The sequence below is a fragment of the Aythya marila genome (assembly GCF_965140915.1).
Source record: "Aythya marila genome assembly, chromosome: 4".
NCBI classification, from domain to species: Eukaryota; Metazoa; Chordata; class Aves; order Anseriformes; family Anatidae; genus Aythya; species Aythya marila.
Window position 1 is genome coordinate 7,387,063 of NC_139045.1, and position 21,875 is coordinate 7,408,937.

The 21,875-nt window shown below is 43.8% G+C and overlaps 1 protein-coding gene across 7 annotated transcripts in view; it reads left to right on the plus strand.

The window, feature by feature from the left end:
- The window catches only part of EMCN (endomucin), a 43,259-nt gene extending 22,080 nt beyond the window's left edge, over positions 1–21,179 (plus strand). For 3 of the 7 annotated variants that reach the window (XM_082760210.1, XM_082760211.1, XM_082760212.1), the window contains exons 6-12: positions 2,904–2,936; positions 4,979–5,044; positions 6,452–6,547; positions 8,231–8,255; positions 9,115–9,176; positions 18,167–18,240; positions 19,420–21,179. In XM_082760210.1, coding sequence (XP_082616336.1) covers positions 2,904–2,936; positions 4,979–5,044; positions 6,452–6,547; positions 8,231–8,255; positions 9,115–9,176; positions 18,167–18,240; positions 19,420–19,425 — 362 coding nt within the window. In that variant the 3' untranslated portion in view covers positions 19,426–21,179. Of the gene's footprint in view, positions 1–2,903; positions 2,937–4,978; positions 5,045–6,451; positions 6,548–8,230; positions 8,256–9,114; positions 9,177–9,991; positions 13,671–13,826; positions 13,973–14,040; positions 14,127–14,230; positions 16,204–18,166; positions 18,241–19,419 lie in introns of those variants that run through there. The other 4 variants (XR_014317474.1, XR_014317475.1, XR_014317476.1 and 1 more) reach the window with 4 other exon arrangements.
- The last annotated feature ends 696 nt before the right edge of the window (positions 21,180–21,875 follow it).

Genomic DNA, 21,875 nt, shown 5'->3' on the forward strand with positions numbered 1-21,875 from the left:
TGCAGGAAAAGAAGGGAAAAAAAAATAAAAGAAACATTTTGAAGAGAAATTTCCAATCAGCCATATCAAAAGATCAGGGTGTGGGAGGAGTGCCACAGAGAGCTGGAGAGCAACTGAAAGGAGTGCGGGGGGGAGCCTGGGAAGGAGCTTGGAGAAACATCAGAGAGCAGCAGCGCTGTGTTGGGGAGGCTCGCAGCCAGCAGCTGCAGAGGAGGGGCTGCGTGGTGCTCACCCAGGCTAGCGGAGGGAATTGGGGCTGTTTTTAGCAAAGAGAGCAACCGGCATGCGTGCCACTGACACGTACACGTCTTCAACTTTGGCTGTCATGTATAATACGCCTCCTGCTCCACCTCCGCAAAGGATCGCTGGCTAATATTTAATTTTTTTTCTCCTTCTGTTTAATTGATGAAGAACTGGAGATTTCATGGATCAGTCTAAATACCTCAGAGAAAGTGCAGGTGTCGTAGCTTCTTATTCTCTGACCTGAACAACAAGAATCCAGAAGGCAGCGTGAGCTGAAATCCACCCAGCAGGCTGGTGAGATCGAATGACCTGCTGCAATAAGCTGACAGGTGAATCAACCTGCTGCAGATGTTGATGCCTTTATTGCACTCCTCAAATTGCAAGTCCTACTCACTTGATTCACAGGAGGAATCTTCCTAAGAAAAATTGCTAGGAGTAAGACGGGGAGGGTATGACTCTTGCCGTGCACAAACTGTATAGGAACACTGGATAGTGATATTAAGAAAAAATTGCCCTTCAGCTTCTTCACAGAGAGAGAGACAGAAATTGAAGCACTGGGGAGACGGAAAATACCGTGAAGCCTCGGTTAACGCAATTGTAGAACCACAGCACAGTCAGGGCAAGGAGGTTTTTTTTAAGGTTCTTAATTTCGCTGTGATTTATCTCGTGGTATCCCTTCTGAGTAATCAGCCAAATTTATTCGCTTGTTTTGCCAGCGAGCGCAGTTCCACGTGGCTGCCCTCCAAAAGCAGAAGCAGCAAGCCGCGGGGTGTCCTGGCTGTTCAGGTAGCGGAGGTTTGGGAGAGGTGAGCTCTCGGGGCCTCTCTCCATCTGCCAGGCTCCTCACCAGCGCTGCCTTGACTCGGGCAGGTATTGTCAGCTCACCTGGGCGTACACCAGGCTCTTTATCCTTGCCTTCTGTCTGTGCAGCCAGCGCTGTACGCCTCGAGATCCTCGTGATGGATCTGGAAATCTTCCTGGATTATCTCCACAGAGCATCTGCCCCCCAGCTCACAGCCCCAGGGGACGTGGCGGGGGCCAAGCAGAGAGCCAGAACAACACGATAAAGGGCTTAGCAAGCAAAAGGCCACCTGCCTTTCTGCCCTCTTTCCCTAGAGAAGCAGTGCACGGCCCCGCCACCAGAAAGGGTGCTGTGGATGGTTATGTGGGAAATGCAAGCTGCAAGCACCTGCTGAACAGCTCCAATGAGCACAGCTGCGTTTGGGTAGCTGGGCTGAGCAATCTGAGCAGAGGAGAGCTGGCACCTGGCTTGCTTACTGGAGACCAGGGGGGAGAGAGAAGGGCGTGTGGCTTTCTTTCACTGGCCATTTGATTTTTCACACTCAACAGAACCCCAGTGAGATATCTTTTATCGTTTATCTCCATAAACATGCACACACATGGCTTTGCATTTTCATGTTCGACCATTGCTGTGTGCTCACGTGGCACTTGTCCCACTCACAATAAGAAAGGTGGGATTCAGGTAAAAAGAAATCCTGTCACATTTGGATGTTCCCTGAGTGCCAGGTGGGTGTCCTGCTGCTTTCTGTGCTTTTCACCGTTCTTTGACAGGAGAGTTGTGAACTTCCTGAGCGCTTTTCCTTGGCTTGTGTCATTAATGCTGCTCAAACATGCCATAAACATCAGCTAACGAGACATCACAGAGATCCTCTCTGAGCAAGGTGATGCTGCTTTGCAGCCGGACGGATGAGATGGTAAATAGCTTCGGAAAAACATCTCCTCTGCGTTTTGGGAAGCCAGTATGAAATAACTGTGTACCCTCAGAGTACTTAGCATGGCTAATATTTACTATGTTCAAGAGCAGCTCTTGCTGCTGACTTTCAAGTACTTGCCTTGTCAGCCTGAACATGCTTTTCACGCCCGTTTGTGATTAAAACGTCGTTAAAGCTCCGTCACGTAGATCACTGGCAAAAGTGGCTGTTTGCACTCCAGCGGCTCAAGTGATCCGTGCTTTTAATTGCTTGTAGAGAGGAGGGGAAACAACAGCAGCTGTTCCTGTTCCCAAAACAGCTCTCACGGCAGTAGGGCAATGTGTTTAACTCTGCTGCAGCTCCTCGTGCAGGAGCTGTCCCGACCAAGCACAGAAAGCACCATGGTGGGTCACGGCCTCCTGAGGAGCTCTTAGGGCAGGGCTGGATGAGCCCCGCTCCTCACGGACACCACAAGACAAGCCAGCCCTGTATGGACCCAGGGGAAGGTTTTTTATGGTGCCATCCATCCTGGAGGAAGCTGACCAGAAGCTGTGAGGTACACCTCAAAATAAGGAGGCAGTGCTGAGGATGTAGCACGAAGATTCACGAAGATTTATTTTTGAGAGGTTTCATGGCACTTGAAGACGTGTCTCAATTAGGCACTTGAGTTTCTTTTAGTACCATACTTAGTTGTCAGCTGAACGCCAGCTACTTGCCCCAGGGCAATTGCTTGTTTTTGGCAGGCAGATTTTTATTCATTTATTTATCTTTCTGCATACCAATTAATTCAGGATTTTCTGCCCTGCCCCATCCTGGGGACAGTTTCTTGCGCAGTTACTAAGCCCATTTCTGGAGTCTCAAGACCCCCCCTTGCTTTCCCCTCCAGTAAGCAAGGATCTCTAGCCCTAAACCAGTTCCTAACAACCCTGCTCTTCTGTTTTATTGCAGGCCTTCACGTGATCACCCTGACAGAGCCATCAAGTAAGAGCAATGGCCAAGCTTGCTCTTTGCATGCTGGCTGAAGGGCTGGGGTGGTGAGGGGAAATATTTGGGAGACGAAGGGGCTGGTGGGGGTAGAATGAACCTGATGTGTGGTATGGAGAAGCAGGTAAGCGATGCTGAAGTCATGGCAATAAGTAACTTTGTTGTGGACGCAGGAGATGCTGCAGAGCAAACAGGATGGGAGCGTACTGCGTGATGCCATGGGCAGCTGATACCAAAATAGTGCTCACCAAGGAGCTAGTCCTTGTCAGCGGCTCCCCTGCCTCGTCCTGTGGTTGGAAGCAGCAGGTCCTGGGCTAAGTCAAGGTCTTCCTGTGCTGGTGAACCAGTATTGTCTTATTTCCCTTCCTCTGGGCTTGTCAGGAAGCAGTGGCTTCTGTGCAGCTCGCTGCAGCCCTTGTGTCTGCCACCAGCAGCCTGTTCCTCGTGTCACCACAAGGTCTATTGCTCCAATTAATTGTTATCTGGATCCCAGATCGTTCCCTAGCTGGAAAATGTCTTCCAGATCCAATTTTCAGATCCAGAGAAAGCAGACAGGATGGGCTGGCTTGTGAGAAAACTTCAGTGGATAACTGAGTTGATGTTTTTAATTCCTCAATCCATTTCACTCCTTCAGCAGTGCTTCCTTTCAGCTCTTGGGTTTCTCATTGATGGTTTCACGTAGTTAAAACAATAACCTTTTGGTTTGTCTTTCCTGCATTATTCTCATCTTGGCCATTTAATAGACAGCTAGGGAGATAACCAGTGCATTTGAATCCTCAATTTTTCTCCTGGGGAGACACTGCACAGGTGTAGAGATTCACATTTTTCAGAGCAATTTGTTTCTGTTGACATTTTCGGCCAGTATGCAGGATAAGTCATTGCTGTGATAATTGTCTGCCTTCCCTTTGTATCCTGTATTCGATCAGGGAAGGCAGAGAAAAGGGCAGTAGGATTTCTTTGAAAAATACAAAGCGATCACATGGACGTGGAGTCATGAATTCATGAGGATTATTTCAGTCACGTTATGATGGCTCACGGTTTCCACCCTCACGTTGTCGCCCCTCAGCAGACAGGCACCGTGGAAGAGAGAACTTGACAGAGACATGGTGATTTTTCAGGGGCAGGGGTCACAAGCAGTGATGGTTTCGATGCTTGGATGCATCCGATGCTGTGGTTGCATTGAGCAGGCCCCATCCAGTAAGTAGTACGTGAACATTTCTCCTTGTGAGGCCAGTCTTTGGCTGAATGAACAAAACAAAACAAAAAACACACAAAAAGGAAAGGAAACAGAAGCTAAACAACTTGTCCAAAATTCACACAGCTTTGCAAAAGCAGAACAAATTGAGAACACAGCTCTCAAAACCTTTCCCTTTCCCTTAAAGCACACAGTGTTTTAAGTAGGACCATGTGGCTTCTCGTTATCTGGAAAACCAGTAAGCTGGCATCGCTGGGGGAGAAGCTGGCCCCTGGCTTTTCTCTGCTTTGCTTCTTTTGCAGCAGGAGACAGCTTACTCTTACACAGCAGAGCTGAGCAGGATGTTGTGAGAATGGGAATAGGAGCAAAAGGAGAATAACAGAGAAAAAACAATCACCAAAATATTTTTCAGGACATCCCTGCGGGTGCAAGGGGTGTCAATGTGTACTGGAGCAGTGGGTCAGAGCCTCCCTGCCTGCTGCTGTGCTATTGCAGCTTGTACACAGAGCTCTATCCCTGCTGGTACCCCTGCTCGGCAGGCCTTCTGCCTTTACCTCCTAAAAGTGAAAATGTTAGTGAGAAAGCAGATGATCCCAGAAAAAATGGCTGTACGGGAGCAAGTGCAAAGCACGCGTTTCTCTTAGGCCACAGCAGAAAAGCTTTTCCCCCCCCTTGTGCCAAATTTTTCAGGTGTTAACTGAGGACGCACCATGGCTCCAGAACTGGGGACTCCAAAGTTGCTTAGGGAAGGTTATTTTGGGGAGGCTGAGAAGGGTAAATTTTTGGGGAAGTGCTGGCACTTTTATATGTTGACCTGAAAACAATATTTCTTTTGCACATCCAGATGTTGTCGTCACCGAAAGCAGTCCTGGAAACACGAAAATGCAAGAGGGTATTATCCGTTACTCCAGTGAGTATTGCTACTTCGTTGTCTGTCCTCTGAGTTTTCAGTAGATCAGCGTGGTTTTAGATGAGCGATTGGAGTAGCAGAGAAGTAAAACTGGCAACGTGATTTCTGTCCATACCAGGCTGTGCACCCTCTTACAAACCCAATGTAACTGCATGTTGTTAACCTCATCCCAGAGAGAAAGAGAACTTGGCAGGTTGACACTTCTCTCTCACTGGAGAGTGGTGCGATTATTCCCAAGGACTGAAGTCAAAGTGATAAAATAGAGAGGGAAAAAAAAAAGTGAACAGAGTCATCCCCTGTGAGAGGAGACAAAAGGAAACACGTGAAAATGTCATTCACATAGCAGTATGAATACTTATTACACAAATATGTTGTTATGACTATACTACATGAATGTATTGCCCATTTTGTCACGGGAGGTTGGGTGGAAAGAGAAGGACTGGAAGTCCTCTGCAAAGTCCTCGAGCACTCAGTATTTACATGGTGCATGTCACTTAGTTTTTTATTTTACAGTTATGTACCTCTGGGGCAAGAGTGTTACTGCAGATCCAATATTTCCTACCAAAAGCACTGGCTCAGCAAAATATGTTTGATGTTTTTCTACTCTGAGCTTGTCTCCAGGTTCTCCCTCTGGTTCCAGAGACACTCTTCTGTGTGAATGTTAAATATTAATTGCATCAAGAGCCAGTGGAGATGCCACTTCAAAACAGGGGGCCAGCAGGAGGGATGGTGCTAAGGCTTTGCAGCTTCCCCAGCATGGGGCGGAGGCCACCAGGCTAAATACAAACGTGGTCGATGGCTGCCAGGAAAAAAAAAAAAAAAAAAAAAGACAAATGGGGAGAAACTGGGCTTTGATATTTCCCCAGGAAAGCTTGTCTTCATGACATAATTCTTTCCTTTTTGCTTCTTGGCTGGGAAACACCTGTCAGGAAATGGCAGATGGTGGGAAATAATAAAAGGGAAGAAATGTCCTCATTTGAAAAGGAGATCTTGCATTTTCTCTCCCTGGTTGTGAGTGCTGTGGGGAACGTTGCTGAATTATGTAACTCCTCGGTGTCTTTCTGGGCGCACGATGCTAAAAGAGAAATAATAGCTTTAGTCGCTGAATTTCAGATCAGTCTTGCTTTCCAAAACAAAAAAAAGAACACCAAAAACCTTTGCATGCATCCAAAAATTGTTCCTGCAGCAGGGCAGTTTCACTCACTCTCCTCCCTGGAGCTCACCCAAATCCTCCCCTGGGTGAAACCAGCACCCTGGGGTGTGGAGTGGATGCTGGGGGTGGGCCGAGGAAATCAGTGGGGTTTGGTGAAGGGGATGCAGCAGGAGGTGCTGGTGGTACCTCTCCCCCAGGTGCACAAACACCAGGGCAGAGGCGAGCAGCAAAATGATGTTCTCCTTCTTTTGCAGACGTTATCTTGCCAGTCGTCATCACGTTGATAGTCATCACCTTCTCTGTCTTCTCTCTGGTGGCTTTGTACAGAATCTGCCACAAGAAAGCTCCAGGTATTTGGTTTGCTTTCTCTCAGCAGTAGGAGGAGAAAAAATAAAACAAAAAAAAAAAAAAGCAGCATGCTTCGAATTACTCTAAGATCTCTGGGGGCTTTTTAGATTACTGTAACCATAGATGCTGCAGCAGTCTGACAGGAAATCTTGTATTTCAAAGTATTTTGCCTAAAGTGGGAAAGTAGCACTTTATTTTCCAAATCACTAGGAATAACAGAGGGAGCAAAAATGTCTGTGATTTTCTGGAGAATATATAATGCTGTAAAGCTTTTGGTTCGGCCCTTTGCAGCTGCGAAGAGCTAACAAACAGCTGTGCTAACACAATCAGTCAATCAGGTAGAGAAAGAGGGTGAAAATAAGTTTGGAGATACTGTTCAGCAAAATCACCTTATGTTCATTTTATCTCTGTTGCAAATACAGGCAAAGAAACATCAGTGCTTTCTTTTAGGAAATACCTGATATACAAGTATAATTTTTTAGTTACAGTATATGCATGGGTACAAAATTGCTGAGCAAGCAGTACTTTCAGAAATAGTCATTTTTGACAGATAGCTAACACCAGCACAGGCTTTGCTGCTGTCCATGAAACGTTTAAGGTAATGAGGACATAATCCCATTAAATTCCAGTTGCCAAGTTTTTCAGATTGTTGCCAGAGTGGGCCACAGGAGAGTGCAATTTTCTATTAAGTGGGGGGAAAAAATAAAGAAGAAGAAAAAAAAAAAAAAGGCAAGCGTGTCTGAATTCAGACTGTGAGCTGGCATGAGTTAGGAGATCTGTGCAGAGCCTCAACAGTGAAATCACTGGGGCCTGGAAATACAAAATCACGACGGGGTGTGGAAGCTGCAGAGCAAGGTAAGCAGCGTGCTGCCGCCAGTTTAGCCAATGGCAGGGGAAACCAGAGCCAAGCAGAAAGCAGAAGGTGTGATGCCCACTGAGGAAATTACCGAATATTCCGAGGGAAGGGGTGAAGACATGAGGTGAGGGAGGTTTCCTTGCCAGCCTCCCCCACGCACAGCCGCTAGCGCTCGCAGTGCCAGCAAATTTGCCTGAAAAGGAGAGGAGGAGGCAGCTATGGCTCTCTGCCGTCCTGCCCACGGGGCTCGCTCAGCCTGGCTGGTGTGCAGCCCCCCGTGCCTGGGGATTAGAGCTAGCTCCACGCCTCCCGTGCAACCCCTGGCCCCATCCATCTGCCCACATTTGGGTGTAAGAAGAAAAACTGCTTGGTGGGCACTTCATTTTGGGGAGAAACGTGTTGCTTGCTGGCTGGGATGACAGACTGCCCTCCCAGGGGTGAGAACCACCAGGGCGGGCATCCCCCCTCACCCTCTGCCTTTTAGCTGGGTTGTTACGTGCTCGAGAGCTGCTGCCTGCTCACCTCCTCCGTGCCTGCAAATTTGGGAGCTGCAGGGAAAAACATGATTTCTGCAGCTCCTCCGCCTGCACCGAGGGGTTTTCCTCTCCCTGCACAGTCACCACACTGATGACACGTGGGGCATGGTGGTCTTTTGGGAGGGTGCAAATTGCCATCCAGGCTGGCTGATCGGGTTAATGTGCTTAAAGAAAGCAACACTGCAAGATCACAGCTAAGCCTTCTGCCAGCAACAGCAATAGCTGCGTCTAAGTGTTTTGTTTAATCGAGTCCTGTCAGCCACAATGACCCTAACTCTTTTTTCTTCTTCCAGAGAGACAAGAGAACGGCACTGAACAGTAGGTTGAATCCTGTCTCTGCCTTGCTGTGGGGTGCTTGTGAACGCAGCAAATTCTGCATGCGATTCTCTTTGGTCTTCCTCTGCTTAACCACAATAAGCAGTTGCTGTCCAAAGAGAAATATGCTGTTGAAAGGGACGTGCTTGCAGTTGCTGTACACCTGTATGCATGATAAGCGGCTGTTCCAGCATGGACAGAAATTGCAAGGGATTCTTTTGAAATGGATAAACTTACCTTGTGTTGTGCCATCTTTTTTTTTTTTTTTTCCCCTTTCTCTTGCTTTATTCTGGATTATTTTTCTCTTTCTTTCTCTTCTGTTCCCCATCATTTCATATTCCTCTGTCCCATCTTCTCTCCACCTGTCCATTTGCGCAGGCTCAGTTAAAATGAAATTGGCATGAGCAGTTTTAGGGGAGTGAAGCTGAGGAAGACCCATTAGAAGGTATATACCAGAGGCCATTGGGTCTGGATGTGGCCTCTCTTTTGTATGACTAAAAGCATTTGTGCTGGCAATTTGCTTGCTGACCCTGACTCCCTGGACTTCTGAGGTGGTCCTTCTTGCAGTGTGACGTGGCTAAAAGCCTTGCATGGGCAGAGGAAAAAGATGACTCTCTTTTCCCACAGCTGTACTTCTGTGGAGCACTAGATTGAACACAGAGTCATACAATCTATCACCTATTGTAAGAGAAATGTCCTTTCAAAGAGATTGGTGTGCATTATTTGCCATCTATAAGATTCACGCATGATCCCAGGGAAAGGCCGTTTCAGGCCTCCAGATCGTGATCTTAGAGTTGTGTTTAGCTGACCAGCTTCCCAGAGCTGCACACTCACTGTGTCTAAATGTCTCTGACTCCAACAGGGCCCAGTTGGATAAAGAAGGTGTCAAACTTCTGTCTGTGAAGATAACCACTCCCGAGACTGGTGAGTGTTTCTTCTGTGTGTCCGTGTGTGTGCCTCAGGGCCTGGAGAGGAGCAGTTCTGGGGTGTCATTTGCGATAGCAAAACCATCTTCAGTTCCTCTCAAGCCAAAGTCACTCAAAACAATTCCTCCACAATCCAAAAACGAAACAAAACAGGCTGGGAGCCTGCTGAGCTGCAGTGCAGCTGCACTGTGTGTGGTGTCAGTATTTGGGAGTGAGAATACTGCCATTATAGGGAAAATCATTTTAGTAACTCTTCTATGGTAAGTGACCTACAGCTGTGCACGTTGAGGAGTAACTGAGATTGTGACATTTATTGGCTGGATCTGGCTAGAGAAGGGCGTCTGGGGACTGTTAATGTTCCTGCGGCCAAAAGGTTTGGGAGCGAGTGCTGCCATCCTGCACCCAGCCACCCTGTGTATTCAAAATCCTACTCTTATTGCAAATTCCTCTCTCCCGTGCTTGACCAATACAGTTTCTTACAAAATGTGTGGGTAATAAAATAAAGGGAATAGAGGTTATAGTTAACATACACAAAGGAAATCAAAATCTCATCTCTGGTATCTAAGAGAAGGAGATAGATATTGGTTCTGAAAGAAAGAAAGAAGCACAAAATAGGACTGAGGTAGAACAAACTTCTGACTAATCTGATTCACAGCTATCTAAACAACAAATCTGAAACTTCTCGTGGTAATTCTTCTCATGGTAAAACCCATGGCAGCTTGCTTCCTCAGCTGCGTAGTCCACCCTTGCTCCCACTTGACCTGTAGAAGTCCTCCGGGAAAAACAGTCTCTTACTTTATCCATCTTTTTAAGGTTTCTGCTCCCCCGGTGACATTTCAGAAGTTGCTCCATAGATGCTCTCCTCTTCCTCTAAATCCTCAAGAAGTCTGCTGAAACACAAATGTAAATGAGTCTGGTGGATGTACTCTGTAGTTTTATGATTTGGGAAACTAAATATTTTTTCAGTATACATCTTTGGGAACGGATGTTTAGCTCTGTTTTAAGGGGCATGAAGTGGGCACATTTACACTAAAGTCATGATATGTCTTCTGAAAGCTGAATGTAGTCTGAGACTAGAATTCAGAGACATTTTTGGACTGATTCTGCCCTCATACAGCTTTCAACAACAAAGTAACTTCACTGGCAGCAAGAAAGTTATTGTGTTTTGCAGCAGTGTAAATGAGAGAGCGCCCAGGCACAGTTTTTCACAGGATGAGGTCTGGTGCCTGTTAATCAGCTGCTGGTTCACCAAGTATCTGAATTTCTTCCATCCAGAGGATGCTTGATATTCTTCTTTACAGAAGTGTGATGTATGCATGCTATAATTGGAAGGTATGAGTCAGAGCCACTTACAAGACAAGATTCTTGCCCTCTTCTCATTAATACAATTCATATTTAAAACAGCTACCATTTTCTCTTGAATTCTTACATCTTTATAGATTTCAAAATTAAACATGCTTTCACTGAGTCCTGCTTTTCCACAGCTTTTGAGAGACACTCGGCTTCTTAAATTAAAAACACTCTGAAAGAAAGGCCTGTTTCCTTCCAGAAATATCCCTCTCTCATCCAGATATTTTCAAGTTATATTAGGGTGCCTGCCCGTTTGACTAAGATTTACTTGCTTCGTTAAAAGCTCAGGGAGAAAAGTAATCATTTATTAATGGTACAGGTGCACCACAACATGGGAGATGTCCAACTCATCTGGTCTCTCTTGCAACTAGTGAAACAACCACTTCTCCACGTATGCTACTCTTTTTCCTTTTTAGATATATAAAAACCAGCTCAACTGAAGGGTGAATTCATAGCCTAACTATTTTGGAAGTGTTACAGCTGCCTCTGGTTGTATGTACAAACAAAATTCTAAAAGGTTTTGACTAAATTGAGTAATTTCTTAAGAAAAGCCTCACCTTCACAGCTAGACCTTCATCATCCTCTTGCCATCACTAGGCTGCTCCTGTTTCCTGAAGATGAACACACACACAACAAAGGTCTGCACTGTCATGTACTCAACTGAAACTTTATTAACCAAAGTCGTATTTTTTTTTTTAATTTGTACTTTTATTATTTCAACAGAAGGTTTTGTTCTTGTATGAATGTTCCAAAAATGTTGAGAAAAGACTTATGTACAAAACATGCCAGGACGTAATCAGCAACTGTGCTCAGACAGGTAACCTAGAAATACCTTGTGCCAGTGATGTGTGTGGCGTAGCTTGATCAAAGCTTGTGGCAAGTTTAGTCTTGCCTCACCTAAAAACTGATTTAGCTGCAGATAGTTGAAGGAGATGTATGTGTCCGAAGGGCTATTTATCCCACCTGTCTGGGACGTGTACCTTGAACTGGAATGAGGTGACCTATGGAGGTCCATTGCCTACTAAAGGATCCTATTTCAGGACTTCTAAAATTAGGTTCTGACTATAAATTAAAAGAAAGGCTCCTTTTTCAGAAGCATAGCTGAATTAAATTTAATCGAGGATATTATTTCAAATACCCACAATTAATGTGAAAGAATACAGGAAAAGAACAGGGCCGATTAAGGCTGGGCCAAAGTAATGTATTTTAATGGAGCAATATCGTCAGGCACATCACTAGGTAAAAGTGAGCTTTGTTATTCTCATTGCTTAAAGCTCTCGTTAGAAAGATGAACTTCCTGATGGCTATGAGTTCTAAGGCACTACTGGTTAAGAAGTGATGTAAAGCAAATAAAACAGAGAGACAAAACTAAACATTTTGATTATTTTTTATTCATTTACTTTTGCCAGTGAACTTCAGCACCCGATGCAAGTGCCTGTACGTTCATCGTATGTGAAAACTCAGCTTGGATAAAAATGCTTAGGATACTGAATCTTCTCAAAAGTTTTACACTAATATGCAATTATAGGGCTTACTACAGCCATTCCGTGTTGACTGTATAGGCAAATTTAGGGCGGCTCTTTCCGGGGAAAATAAATGGTCTTCTACAATACAAAACTCCCAAAAAAATCTACCTGAAAAAATAGTTCTTATTAGGGATTCATTATAGCCCACAGTCCTGTGTGTTTGGCTTACAAGTGGTAGATATACTTGCTGTGAATGTAGGATGAGGGATTTGACGTGATGACTAAGAGATCAATGTCATGTCCATGATGTTAATGATAAAGTATTGCCTATCACAGAAACATACCTAGCTTTTGCTGTAATGGTTTTTGCATATTTCACTGAAAAAACAGAGTAGGTATTGACTACCTTTTGGGACTTACACAAAATGAGGAACAGAAATGAGGCTGAGGAGTAAAATTGGGGTAAAGCTACTCCTTACGTATGAATTATGCACAACAGAAATATTGCTACCGGAGTAATGATTTGACAACTTTCTTTTCTGGCCCTTACCTGGAGTACCCATTCTGAAGTGTATCAATGGCAGTATAACAGTTCACTGTTCAACGTAAAATCTCACAGGAATGTGGCAGGTGACACATTTTGGAGTTGTTAGGTCTGATCCCTGGTGTCTTTGTATAAGGTGATTCATTAGGACATGTTTTGTAATCGATGTGAGCTTGTTTGTTGTAAGATGTGGCTCACGTGGCTTGTAGGGATATCATCTGTTCTGTGTTGAACTTGCTGGAAGGATATTAATAGTGTGCCAAAGACGATGTGGCACTTTTGGTGAGACACCTGCAATGGAAGTGATCTGTGCCTCTTCCAAACGGTGCTGCTGGTTAACAGTAATACCGCTTCAGATCTATTTCTGTTGCTTCAGCTGGGTGTACTCCCTGCCTGGAGCTTTTCATAACATGTCTTGGGTGCGTTCTGTGCACAAGACGAGCTACCCACCTAGAAGATGGTGGAACCCATGACATAGATTAACTGGACCCCATCGCTTCAGCCACTTTCGAGATGACCCTGCATGTGCCTGCAGCTGCTCAGTGTTCCTCTGCACTCCCTGAATTTCCAAATCCCCCTCTGCCAAAGCTTTGAGGATTCCTAACCTTCCATGTCAGCAGATGATGGCTGTGACTGAGCACCAAAATCATCAGAAAACAAGGAAAAAACCCTTGTTCTCATTCAGCACAAGAACTTTCCTTTGCCACGGGAATACACGTGAAGTTCAGCACCTGATGAGACACCCCGCTGTGTTGCTGGGGTTTGGGCCTGGAAAATCCCGTGCTCTTCTGATGATGAGGATGAATGATGACATCTTCATCAGCATCCTCCACTGAGCCCGCCGGAGTTCAAGAAGCTTTTGGACAATGCTCTCAGACACAGGGTCTGATTTTTTGGGTGGTCCTTTGAGGACCCAGGAGTTGGACTCGATGATCCTTGTGGGTCTTTTCCAACTGAGATATTCTATGACTCTGTGAACTTCTGAATGCTGAGACTGTTTAATCATGCTATCTCACGCATCAAACCATACGTTTGGCTGTGGTAGAACAGGAAAAATCTCGTCAGGGAATTATTCCTCCTTGGTTTCTGATATGCTGAGTACATCAGAGCATGGACTGCGGCTTCTAAGAAGGTAAGAAACCTTTATTTTTGCCTCATTAGTGACTCAGCCCAGGGAAACTTACTCCTGCCAGAGGGAGTAGGGCATGTGTAGGGTATGGCTCCACAGGGGACTGTGGAGCTTTTCTGCATGCATTGGTAGTTTCATCTCTCTCTCTTTTTGTCTAAGAGATCCAGGTGGATGCACCTAGGAGCAGGTGAAGAAGCCAGGTCTCTAGGTCACAGAAGCTTCCCTTGCCACCTCCTCTCACTTGCCAGATAAACGAAGCAGGTCAGCAGAGAGCAACCTGCTGGTATGCTGTGTGCTTGGAAGTGGTAAGAGCTGATGTTTCTTCTCATTTGAGGATAAAATATTGATTATTTCTTTGTCATATTATCAGCAGTACTCTGTGTCCTATCTTTTCCCTGCAGGTAGAAAACCTAGAAGCTGCTTCATAGAAAAAGGTCCCCTCACAACAAAAAAAATAGAGCAAGTATCTGCTTCACTTTCCTTCTCTTTCTCATTTTCTCACACTTGACTTTTTAAACCTTAAATTGTGCAATGACCTGAAGTTGTGATTTCTTTCTTTATAGAAATGGAAGAACAAACTTCCCCAGCTCCTTACTACTCATGGCTTGATTCAATGTGTGTTTACTTGCACCACAAAGCTCCGACTGCACACAATTCCAGCTGAGACTTTTGGGCAAAACTGTCTGTAGTCAGAAACATTAAATACCATATCTTTCCTTCTCTGGTTACACTTCTAACCCAGTTTGCGAGCTATGTATATTTGCAAGAGTTTTCCAGGCAGCTTCTTACAGTCAGAGGATGCTGAGGGTCTGACTATATTTGTGTCTTTGGAGCATTTGCTAGCTTTGCATGTTGCTTTCCAAGATTATTCCCCAGCAGGGGAACATCTCTCGCCCCTTCCAATCGCACAGACCCCTCTGTCCTGCTGAATGTGGCCAGGACAGCATGCAGGTAGCAATGGGGGGCCCTGCCTGCCCTCCTGCACCACGACTGCACCCCAACTCCTCTTAGTTCTGCACGGTCAAGACAAACATCTCGATTACTGGATCTATTGAGGTAGTTTCCTACTTCTACATGTATGAAAAATAGGAAGCTTCAATCAAATTTTCTTCAAAATGAAAAGCATGCTTTAATTCTTTGCTCCAAACCAGATTGTCACTTAGAAGAGATTTCTTAGCAGCAGAAATTACAATGAAATTGCGGTGTAACTCATTTTTTTTTTTCATACAACGTAATCTGAGATGCAGTGCAACCTATTTTTTATGTCAAAGCCTATTTTTTTATATCCTTTCTTCCAGCTTTCAAAAAGTCAGAGGGGCCTTTGCCCAGGTCAAAGTACTTCTGTACTCATGAAGATATGACCTGTTAGCTCTTATTTTATATCACCCTGCTTTGTGGTGTATGTGTATTCTGAATATTGCGCTCAGTTTCTGAATATAATGGGAATAATTTTAAAAGTGTGGGATTAATTAAACAGCCTGTCACAAAGGTGAGAGAGAGAAATGTTTTTTTTCAGGGTTTTAAAGCTGCATGCAATCTGTGATTTCAGCCCAGTAGTTTATCACATATACTGGCATCAGGAAACAACATAATGAGAAATCAGTACGTTTGTGAGAGTAAATAAAAAATAATTAAAAAAAAAAAAAGAAACAAAACTAAAACAATTATGCATAAGTGAAATTTTAATTTATCAGAAAGTCTTGCATTTTCATTGGAGTGCTATTACTTTGCTGGTTAAAAATTTAGCCTTGCAGAGGCCCAAGTATCTGTGTACTCAGTCATCTTCCCATGGTTAGGGGTGACTCCTTGGAGGAGGATGTATGCAGAGTGCATCTGGTTGTGCCCACTGATGAGACTGTCAGCTTGCCTTGGTGTCAGGTCTCCAGGAGAAATACCTAATGGGTGCCACCATGGGAGGTTGTGTGTCTGCAAACCCCATCTCTGACAAGAGCTAGCATGAGATGTCAAAGGAAGATAAGGAATAGAGCAGAGGCACATTGACACATCCTCTGCTGCATCCTTGCAGCAATCTGCAGCTTGGGAACTTCCCGGATCAGAGGCTGTATCTCTTGTCCTTAATAGTTCTCAGTGGCTTTTACTTCCATGAATTTATCTTATCCCCTTTGGCATCTACAGCATCCTGTGGCAATAAGTTGGACAGTTTAACTACAGATCTGTCTATGTTATATTATAGTAATGTTTAGAGACTTCGCTGTACCTATGTCTTTGTGTTTACAATCCAATTTCAGACAAAACTGTACAAACAGATGTAACGTTGGAGGATGAGAGGGAGAATAAAAGGTTTAATAGAAGGGTTCATTTGTCACTTGTCAACAGAAACTTCCATATTGGTATCGGTATAATTTCGTTTTCCAAAATACTCTGTTGGGGGCCTCTTTCTCAACCTGTGTATCATGTCTTTCAGTTTTTGTAGAAGCGCGTGATATATTTGAGGTTGGCTTCTCACTGCCCTCAGCCAACCTCTCTGAGCTCACAGCTCCTCCGGCAGGAGAGGTCTCACAAGGCAGGACTGCAGGTAAAGGGGGTCACGCGGGGCTTGCAGCTCCGCAGCTGCCAGCACATGGTTTACTGCACCAACCTCTTTCTGAGGGGTCCCTTCATCTCTCAGTTACTCGGTGGCTTAGCAGAGTTGACAAACGTGCAGTGTCTTTTGCAACCTGTTATCATAAATTATTGACCTAATACGTATCAAATTGCATCAAGTGTCTCTAGGCTACCTTTTATGCAAGATACTGTATAACAATATCGTGAGAAGCTGGTGGTTTGTGTCTCTCTTGGTACCTTCCATCCCCTGATGTGCAACACTGCAGTTTGGGGGTGTCACCCTCCCCTCAGTGCATAACCCTCAATCAACAATGTCGGCTTTCCACTGATTTTGGTGTCCAGCAATTATGCTCTTGCTGGAATATTTCGTGCAATTCTACTCTTTGTCTCTCAGCAACAACCTTCAAAGTGTGCAGGCAATCTACTAAGACTAGTTGAGCACCCTCACTGTGCTGCGCATTTTCTCCATCAGCCACAGTTTGGTGTGAACTAATTCCTTTGGTCGATTTTAAATATCATCTGTTCTAGCAAAACACTGAACGCAAATGTTTGCTTTTACTTTCCCTTGTGGGAAACAAGGTCTAATCCATTGTTTTTAGTGGGTGATGGTTTGGGGTCAAGTTTGTTTTTCAGCAGTCTTGGAATTTATTTCTGTCACTTAAGGCTATTTTGAGATCAATAAAAACATCTTCCCACACCCAACTAACCTGAATGTTGTTCTTAATTTGCTCTTTGTGCTGCGGCTGGATATTTAGCACAGCATTGAACTGCTGAGCCATTAAACTCCAAAGTTGTCCTAGACAGCTCTCCGCACAGTCTCAAGGTGTACTGCAGTCCTGTATCGAACACAGTTTGTTATCTTCGTTACTCTTGATCAGGGAGCATTTGTGTGACCAGTTTCACCCCTCTACATCGCCATTCTGTCCTGATCACTGAGCTGTTTGTTGGCACTAATTGTTGTAGGCACCACAATGCAAATATATTCAGACACATTGACATCAGGCAAGCCCTGATAATACGTGGAGACACTGACCCCAGCACTAGCTGATGGCGTTTCACCCTTTCCATGGACTATGCATATAGCACCACCAAATCCAGATGGGATGTCGTAGCCATCCCTGCCTCACGTATTTTATACTCTGGTCTGTTGACATTGATGGGAAGTTGTCCAAGGAGGTGAGCTGGCTCTGGAGCCTGTCCTTAGATGTGTTGCTTGTGGCTCAAAGTACACATCTTCCGTGGACGACTACCTGCTTACAGCCCAGGCAGAGCAACCGGGGTGGGACTGATACCAGCTTACTGATATTTATTACAGCTATTGAATATTATCTTCCCCGTGGTGATATATTTCCAACTGGTTTCCCCTGCATGCTTTTAGAAAGAAATTTCGCTAATTTCTCCTTTTTGCTCCCTATTAAATAATCTGCATCTTTATATTGAACACGAAAGGTTCAAACATGCAGAAAGAAAAACTAACAGACAAAAAATATTTAAAATGAAATAGAAAATATAATTTCTATATTACTACAAAACAGTACAATAATTGGAACCGGTTCACTTTGTTTTAGCTTTTCAAAATAAGATATTTTTTTTCTAATAAAAAAAAACTTTTCACCTTCCAAAAACGTATCAACTTCTTGAAATGTTTCATTTTTTTTTTCTACCAGAAACTTATACTTTCTTGTTCTCTGAAAATCTGTTAGGATTTCTTGAAGTAGTTGCTGGATGCCTTTTTACCTGAAATTTAACATCATCAAAACTTCTGAAACGCTAATTTAGCAGCACTTTATAATGTGTTTTGAAATAATTGTATCCAAAATGTAAACGTGACAAGGAGATGGGTTAGTTTGTGCAGTGGCCAGTGATGTGCTGCTGCTGGACTCACGTATCCTCTCTTCATGTTTGACCGAAGCATGATGTATTTTGTTTTTTAGGAGAATATTCATCTCAGGGGAAGAATAGAACTCAGCAGTGCAATGATTCCTCTTCACACCTCAGCAATAATTACGTAAGTTGATTACTTTTGTCTCGTGTCGTGTAACGTTAGTCCTTGTTAGTCTCAGTACCACTTGTTAGTCTCAGTATTTTGCCATGTAAAGGGGTTAAAAACACAAAACAAAGTGAGCAATAATCTCAGCTGAGGAAGCCTCAAGGAGCAATGGCTTAAACAAAGCTCAGCTTGAACCAGTCTCAGGCAATCCGAGGCTGCAGAAGCCCATGGCAGATGAAGAAGCTGCCACCTTGCAAAGGCAGACTTTTACAGATATAGCATTTGGCTTTAAATGTTCAGTATTCATTTCCTGGATATAATTCCCTTGGCAAATTTCTTTTTTTTTGTTTGTGTTAGAAGTAAGAGATTTCTTAAGACAGTTGTCTATAAGAAGGAACTTGATACTCACAAGCGTTCAGCTCCTTTTGTTTCCTGAAAAGGATTTGTCTGTTCCACCTCATGCAAAAGCAAACACTCTTATTGAGATGGTTTAGCATGGCTTCAATTTATTGATTGCCAGCATGCAAAACTAGCAGGTGTCGCACAAAGTTTTTGTATGTTCAAGGGCAGGGACCATCAGAGCACCTAGGAAATGCACTGTTTGAGGTAAGGGTGTTGCATTTTCCTGCACGCATGAAGCTTTCTCAGGCACCACAATCTGTCCATAGAGTTGCTTCTCCTGTAGAGGAGGTAGAGGAGAAAGATGGCTTGAAGAAACAGGTATCAGATCATACTGTGGGATGGACTGGACAGAGGCAGATATGCTGGGCCCAGACTTGCACCACCTTTGTGGGATGAAGTCCCCCTAGAACAGGTCCCATCACTGTCTACTGAGAGAGATGCAGTTGAACAGAAACATGGAGAGACCCTTTTGCAAAACGTCTTTGAAGTTTTCGGCCTGTTCTTATTTCCCCTGGGAATGCCCAAAACGCTCTTCCTGGATGCAAACAACAAGGAAAAAATAAATTAATTTGTCCCTTGAATTAGAGCATCAGAATCCAACTCTGCCTACATTACCAGAAACTCAGAGCTTGCTCTGTTTGTGTGAATGCAGGACAGTGTCCTGGATGATGGATTTACTCCTTGTTGTCTGCTCCGCATAGGGTTTACTCTGTCTGTCATCTATTTCAGTTTAGTATTATGTTTTTGAGCAGCCTTACCTGGAATAATAATCTTGAGGTATTTTTGTCATTTCAGGTGTGAAGCAGCCTGTTTTATCACAACGTGCAGGAACGTCCCATGAAGGTTGCAGTGCTGCAGGAAATGTGGAGTAGCTGAAGCTTTTTACCAGGCAGGACACTTGTGTGAATGACCAGCCCTTGACTTCTAAACCTTGAGTGTCTCCTGTCCCTTCTGGAATGACATGTGCTTTTTTGGTGGCTTATTAACTGATATATCATATGTATTTATTATTTTCTTATATAGTAAAGGCAGGGAAGCTTTCAAGAAGGTTCAAGAAGAGCATGTTTGCGTAGTAATTATTAAAAATGTTTTCTGCACATACAGGAAGGAACATGTTAGCATACTTTGTTGAACTAACGGTAGGTAAGGTTCTTTTAATTGTATGTAGCAAAATACAAACAGGGCCTGACCCTTGAAACAGTACTGGGCATATTGCCACGATGAAAGTTAATCCAGTGATTTCCAAGAGACTCCTCACTGTAGCACACACTTTACTTGTCATAAATGTTTACAGGATGGGATGCCTGGGTGAAATCCTGAAGTGTGTGCTTTATTTCTGTGAAGGGGGGGAATATACCTTGCACTGAGGGGTTTTTGTTTTCATTTTTTAGTTTATCTTTTATTTTTTTTAAAGATCTGTAAATTGCTGAATATGGTCCTTCTAATGTAGCAGGCAACATAGTTTATTTTCTCCTGTTCCTTGGCTAATCACTGCATTATGCATGCTATAAATGTCTCTCCTACAAGCTGTGGTGCACAGTGGGGATCAGCAGGATAAGAAATTTTGCAGCCGAACCCTGTGTTCAGAGTAATGCATGGGATTCCTGTTGGCTATTGAATAACTCCGGAAGTTTAAAGAGTGTTTCAAGTGATAATTACAGACACTTGATTTGTACAGAGCTGGCACTTCAAAAATATCAAATAGTGCTTCTACCTGCATGTATCCTACTTTGCTAGAACTATAAATGTTTGAAAATTATATTCTTTTGAGCGTCTGCTCAGCCTCAATCCACTGACTCTGGCAGTGTGCTGAGAAGCTCCATGGTTTTATTGGGGAATGAAAGGGAGACAATTAGTGGTGTAAGTGCAGGACTAAGAGCTAGGACAGTAATCTGAGTTTTAATACCTACTGATACAGTGCTTTTGAGGAACTTCTCTCTCCAGTTTCCTTCTCTGGGAAATTGCTAGGTAAGAAAACTTACCTAGCAATATGTTAAGAAATTGAGCAGATTTCTTAGGTCATGTTTATACACAAAGATAAAGTGTTTTATTCCCTGTGTTTGACCATTGCTCTTATTTCATCTGTGATGGATCTGATCCTCTGTCTTAGCAGCACCAAGATAAACTTTTGATGAAGTTTTGTAAAAGATGGGGAACCAGCCAGGGTGCTCCATGATGCAGCTGAACTTCTATGGTTTGTTCAGGTGTTCCTGAATCACTTGGGTTGCTCTGGAGCAGAGGAGTCTTGAATGCCTGCTTCGGAAAAGTCAGGCCACCTAACACATGCCGTTTAGCATCTGCACCTATTCAGATTCTTGATTGCTGAAGTTTCCAATGAAAAAAGCAATCACTGTGGATTTTCATATCGGTTAAAAAAAAAAAAAAAAAAAAAGTATTTCATAGAATATTGTGTCCTACTGAGAGTATAAAAGAGCAGAGAAACATTGTGAAAAAAAATGTATGTATAAAATTTGTTAAGAAACTACCATGATGTGTCAAAAAAAATAATAACAAACACTTCCTATTAAAAGTTATTCTCTTTATTAAAAGGCTCTTCTTTTTCTCTTTGCAGAAAGGCAATTCATTATGCATACCTAGTGCCAGTATCAGCCATTACGCTGCACTGCTGTAGCAAAGGGTGAGCTGAACTCATTCTGGAGAGCCCAGAGAGCAGGTTAGATGTTTGGGGCACTGCGGTGGTGGGGGAAGCATCAGGCCTTGCAGAAGACTTGCTGGGGGTGGAGTGGAGTACAGAAATCTTCTTACACAAGTTGACAGGGAGAGAGAAGGGCTTGCTGCAAATCCAGGTATTAGGAATGTGAAAAACACAATGGGAGGGGAAGGTGCTTGAGCTTTTCATGATGCAGGGCACAACAGGTGACCAAGCTCTTGCCAGAAGGCTGGGAAATGTGCCACAAAGTGACTCGCTTGTATGAGCCCACGTGAGGCAAAAGAGGTGGATTTAGTGGAGAGCAGAAACGAAGAACTTGTGAGCCTCCTAACCCCTGAGGTGACAAAATTAAACTTGAAACCCAAAACGTTTCTACAGCTGCTGCTACTGATAGTGTTAGAGTTAAGCTAAGAAAATATTTAAACACAGGCTACACTTGGAAGAAAAAGATTTTCTATGCCTGTGATGCAAGAAAAGTGCTTGCAGTGTGCCAGTAATTTTTTTCTCTATGCAAGCTCCTAATAATGTTCCAATGGAGATGAAGACTCTCGTACAGTTAATTCAAACTTGATGACAGGGG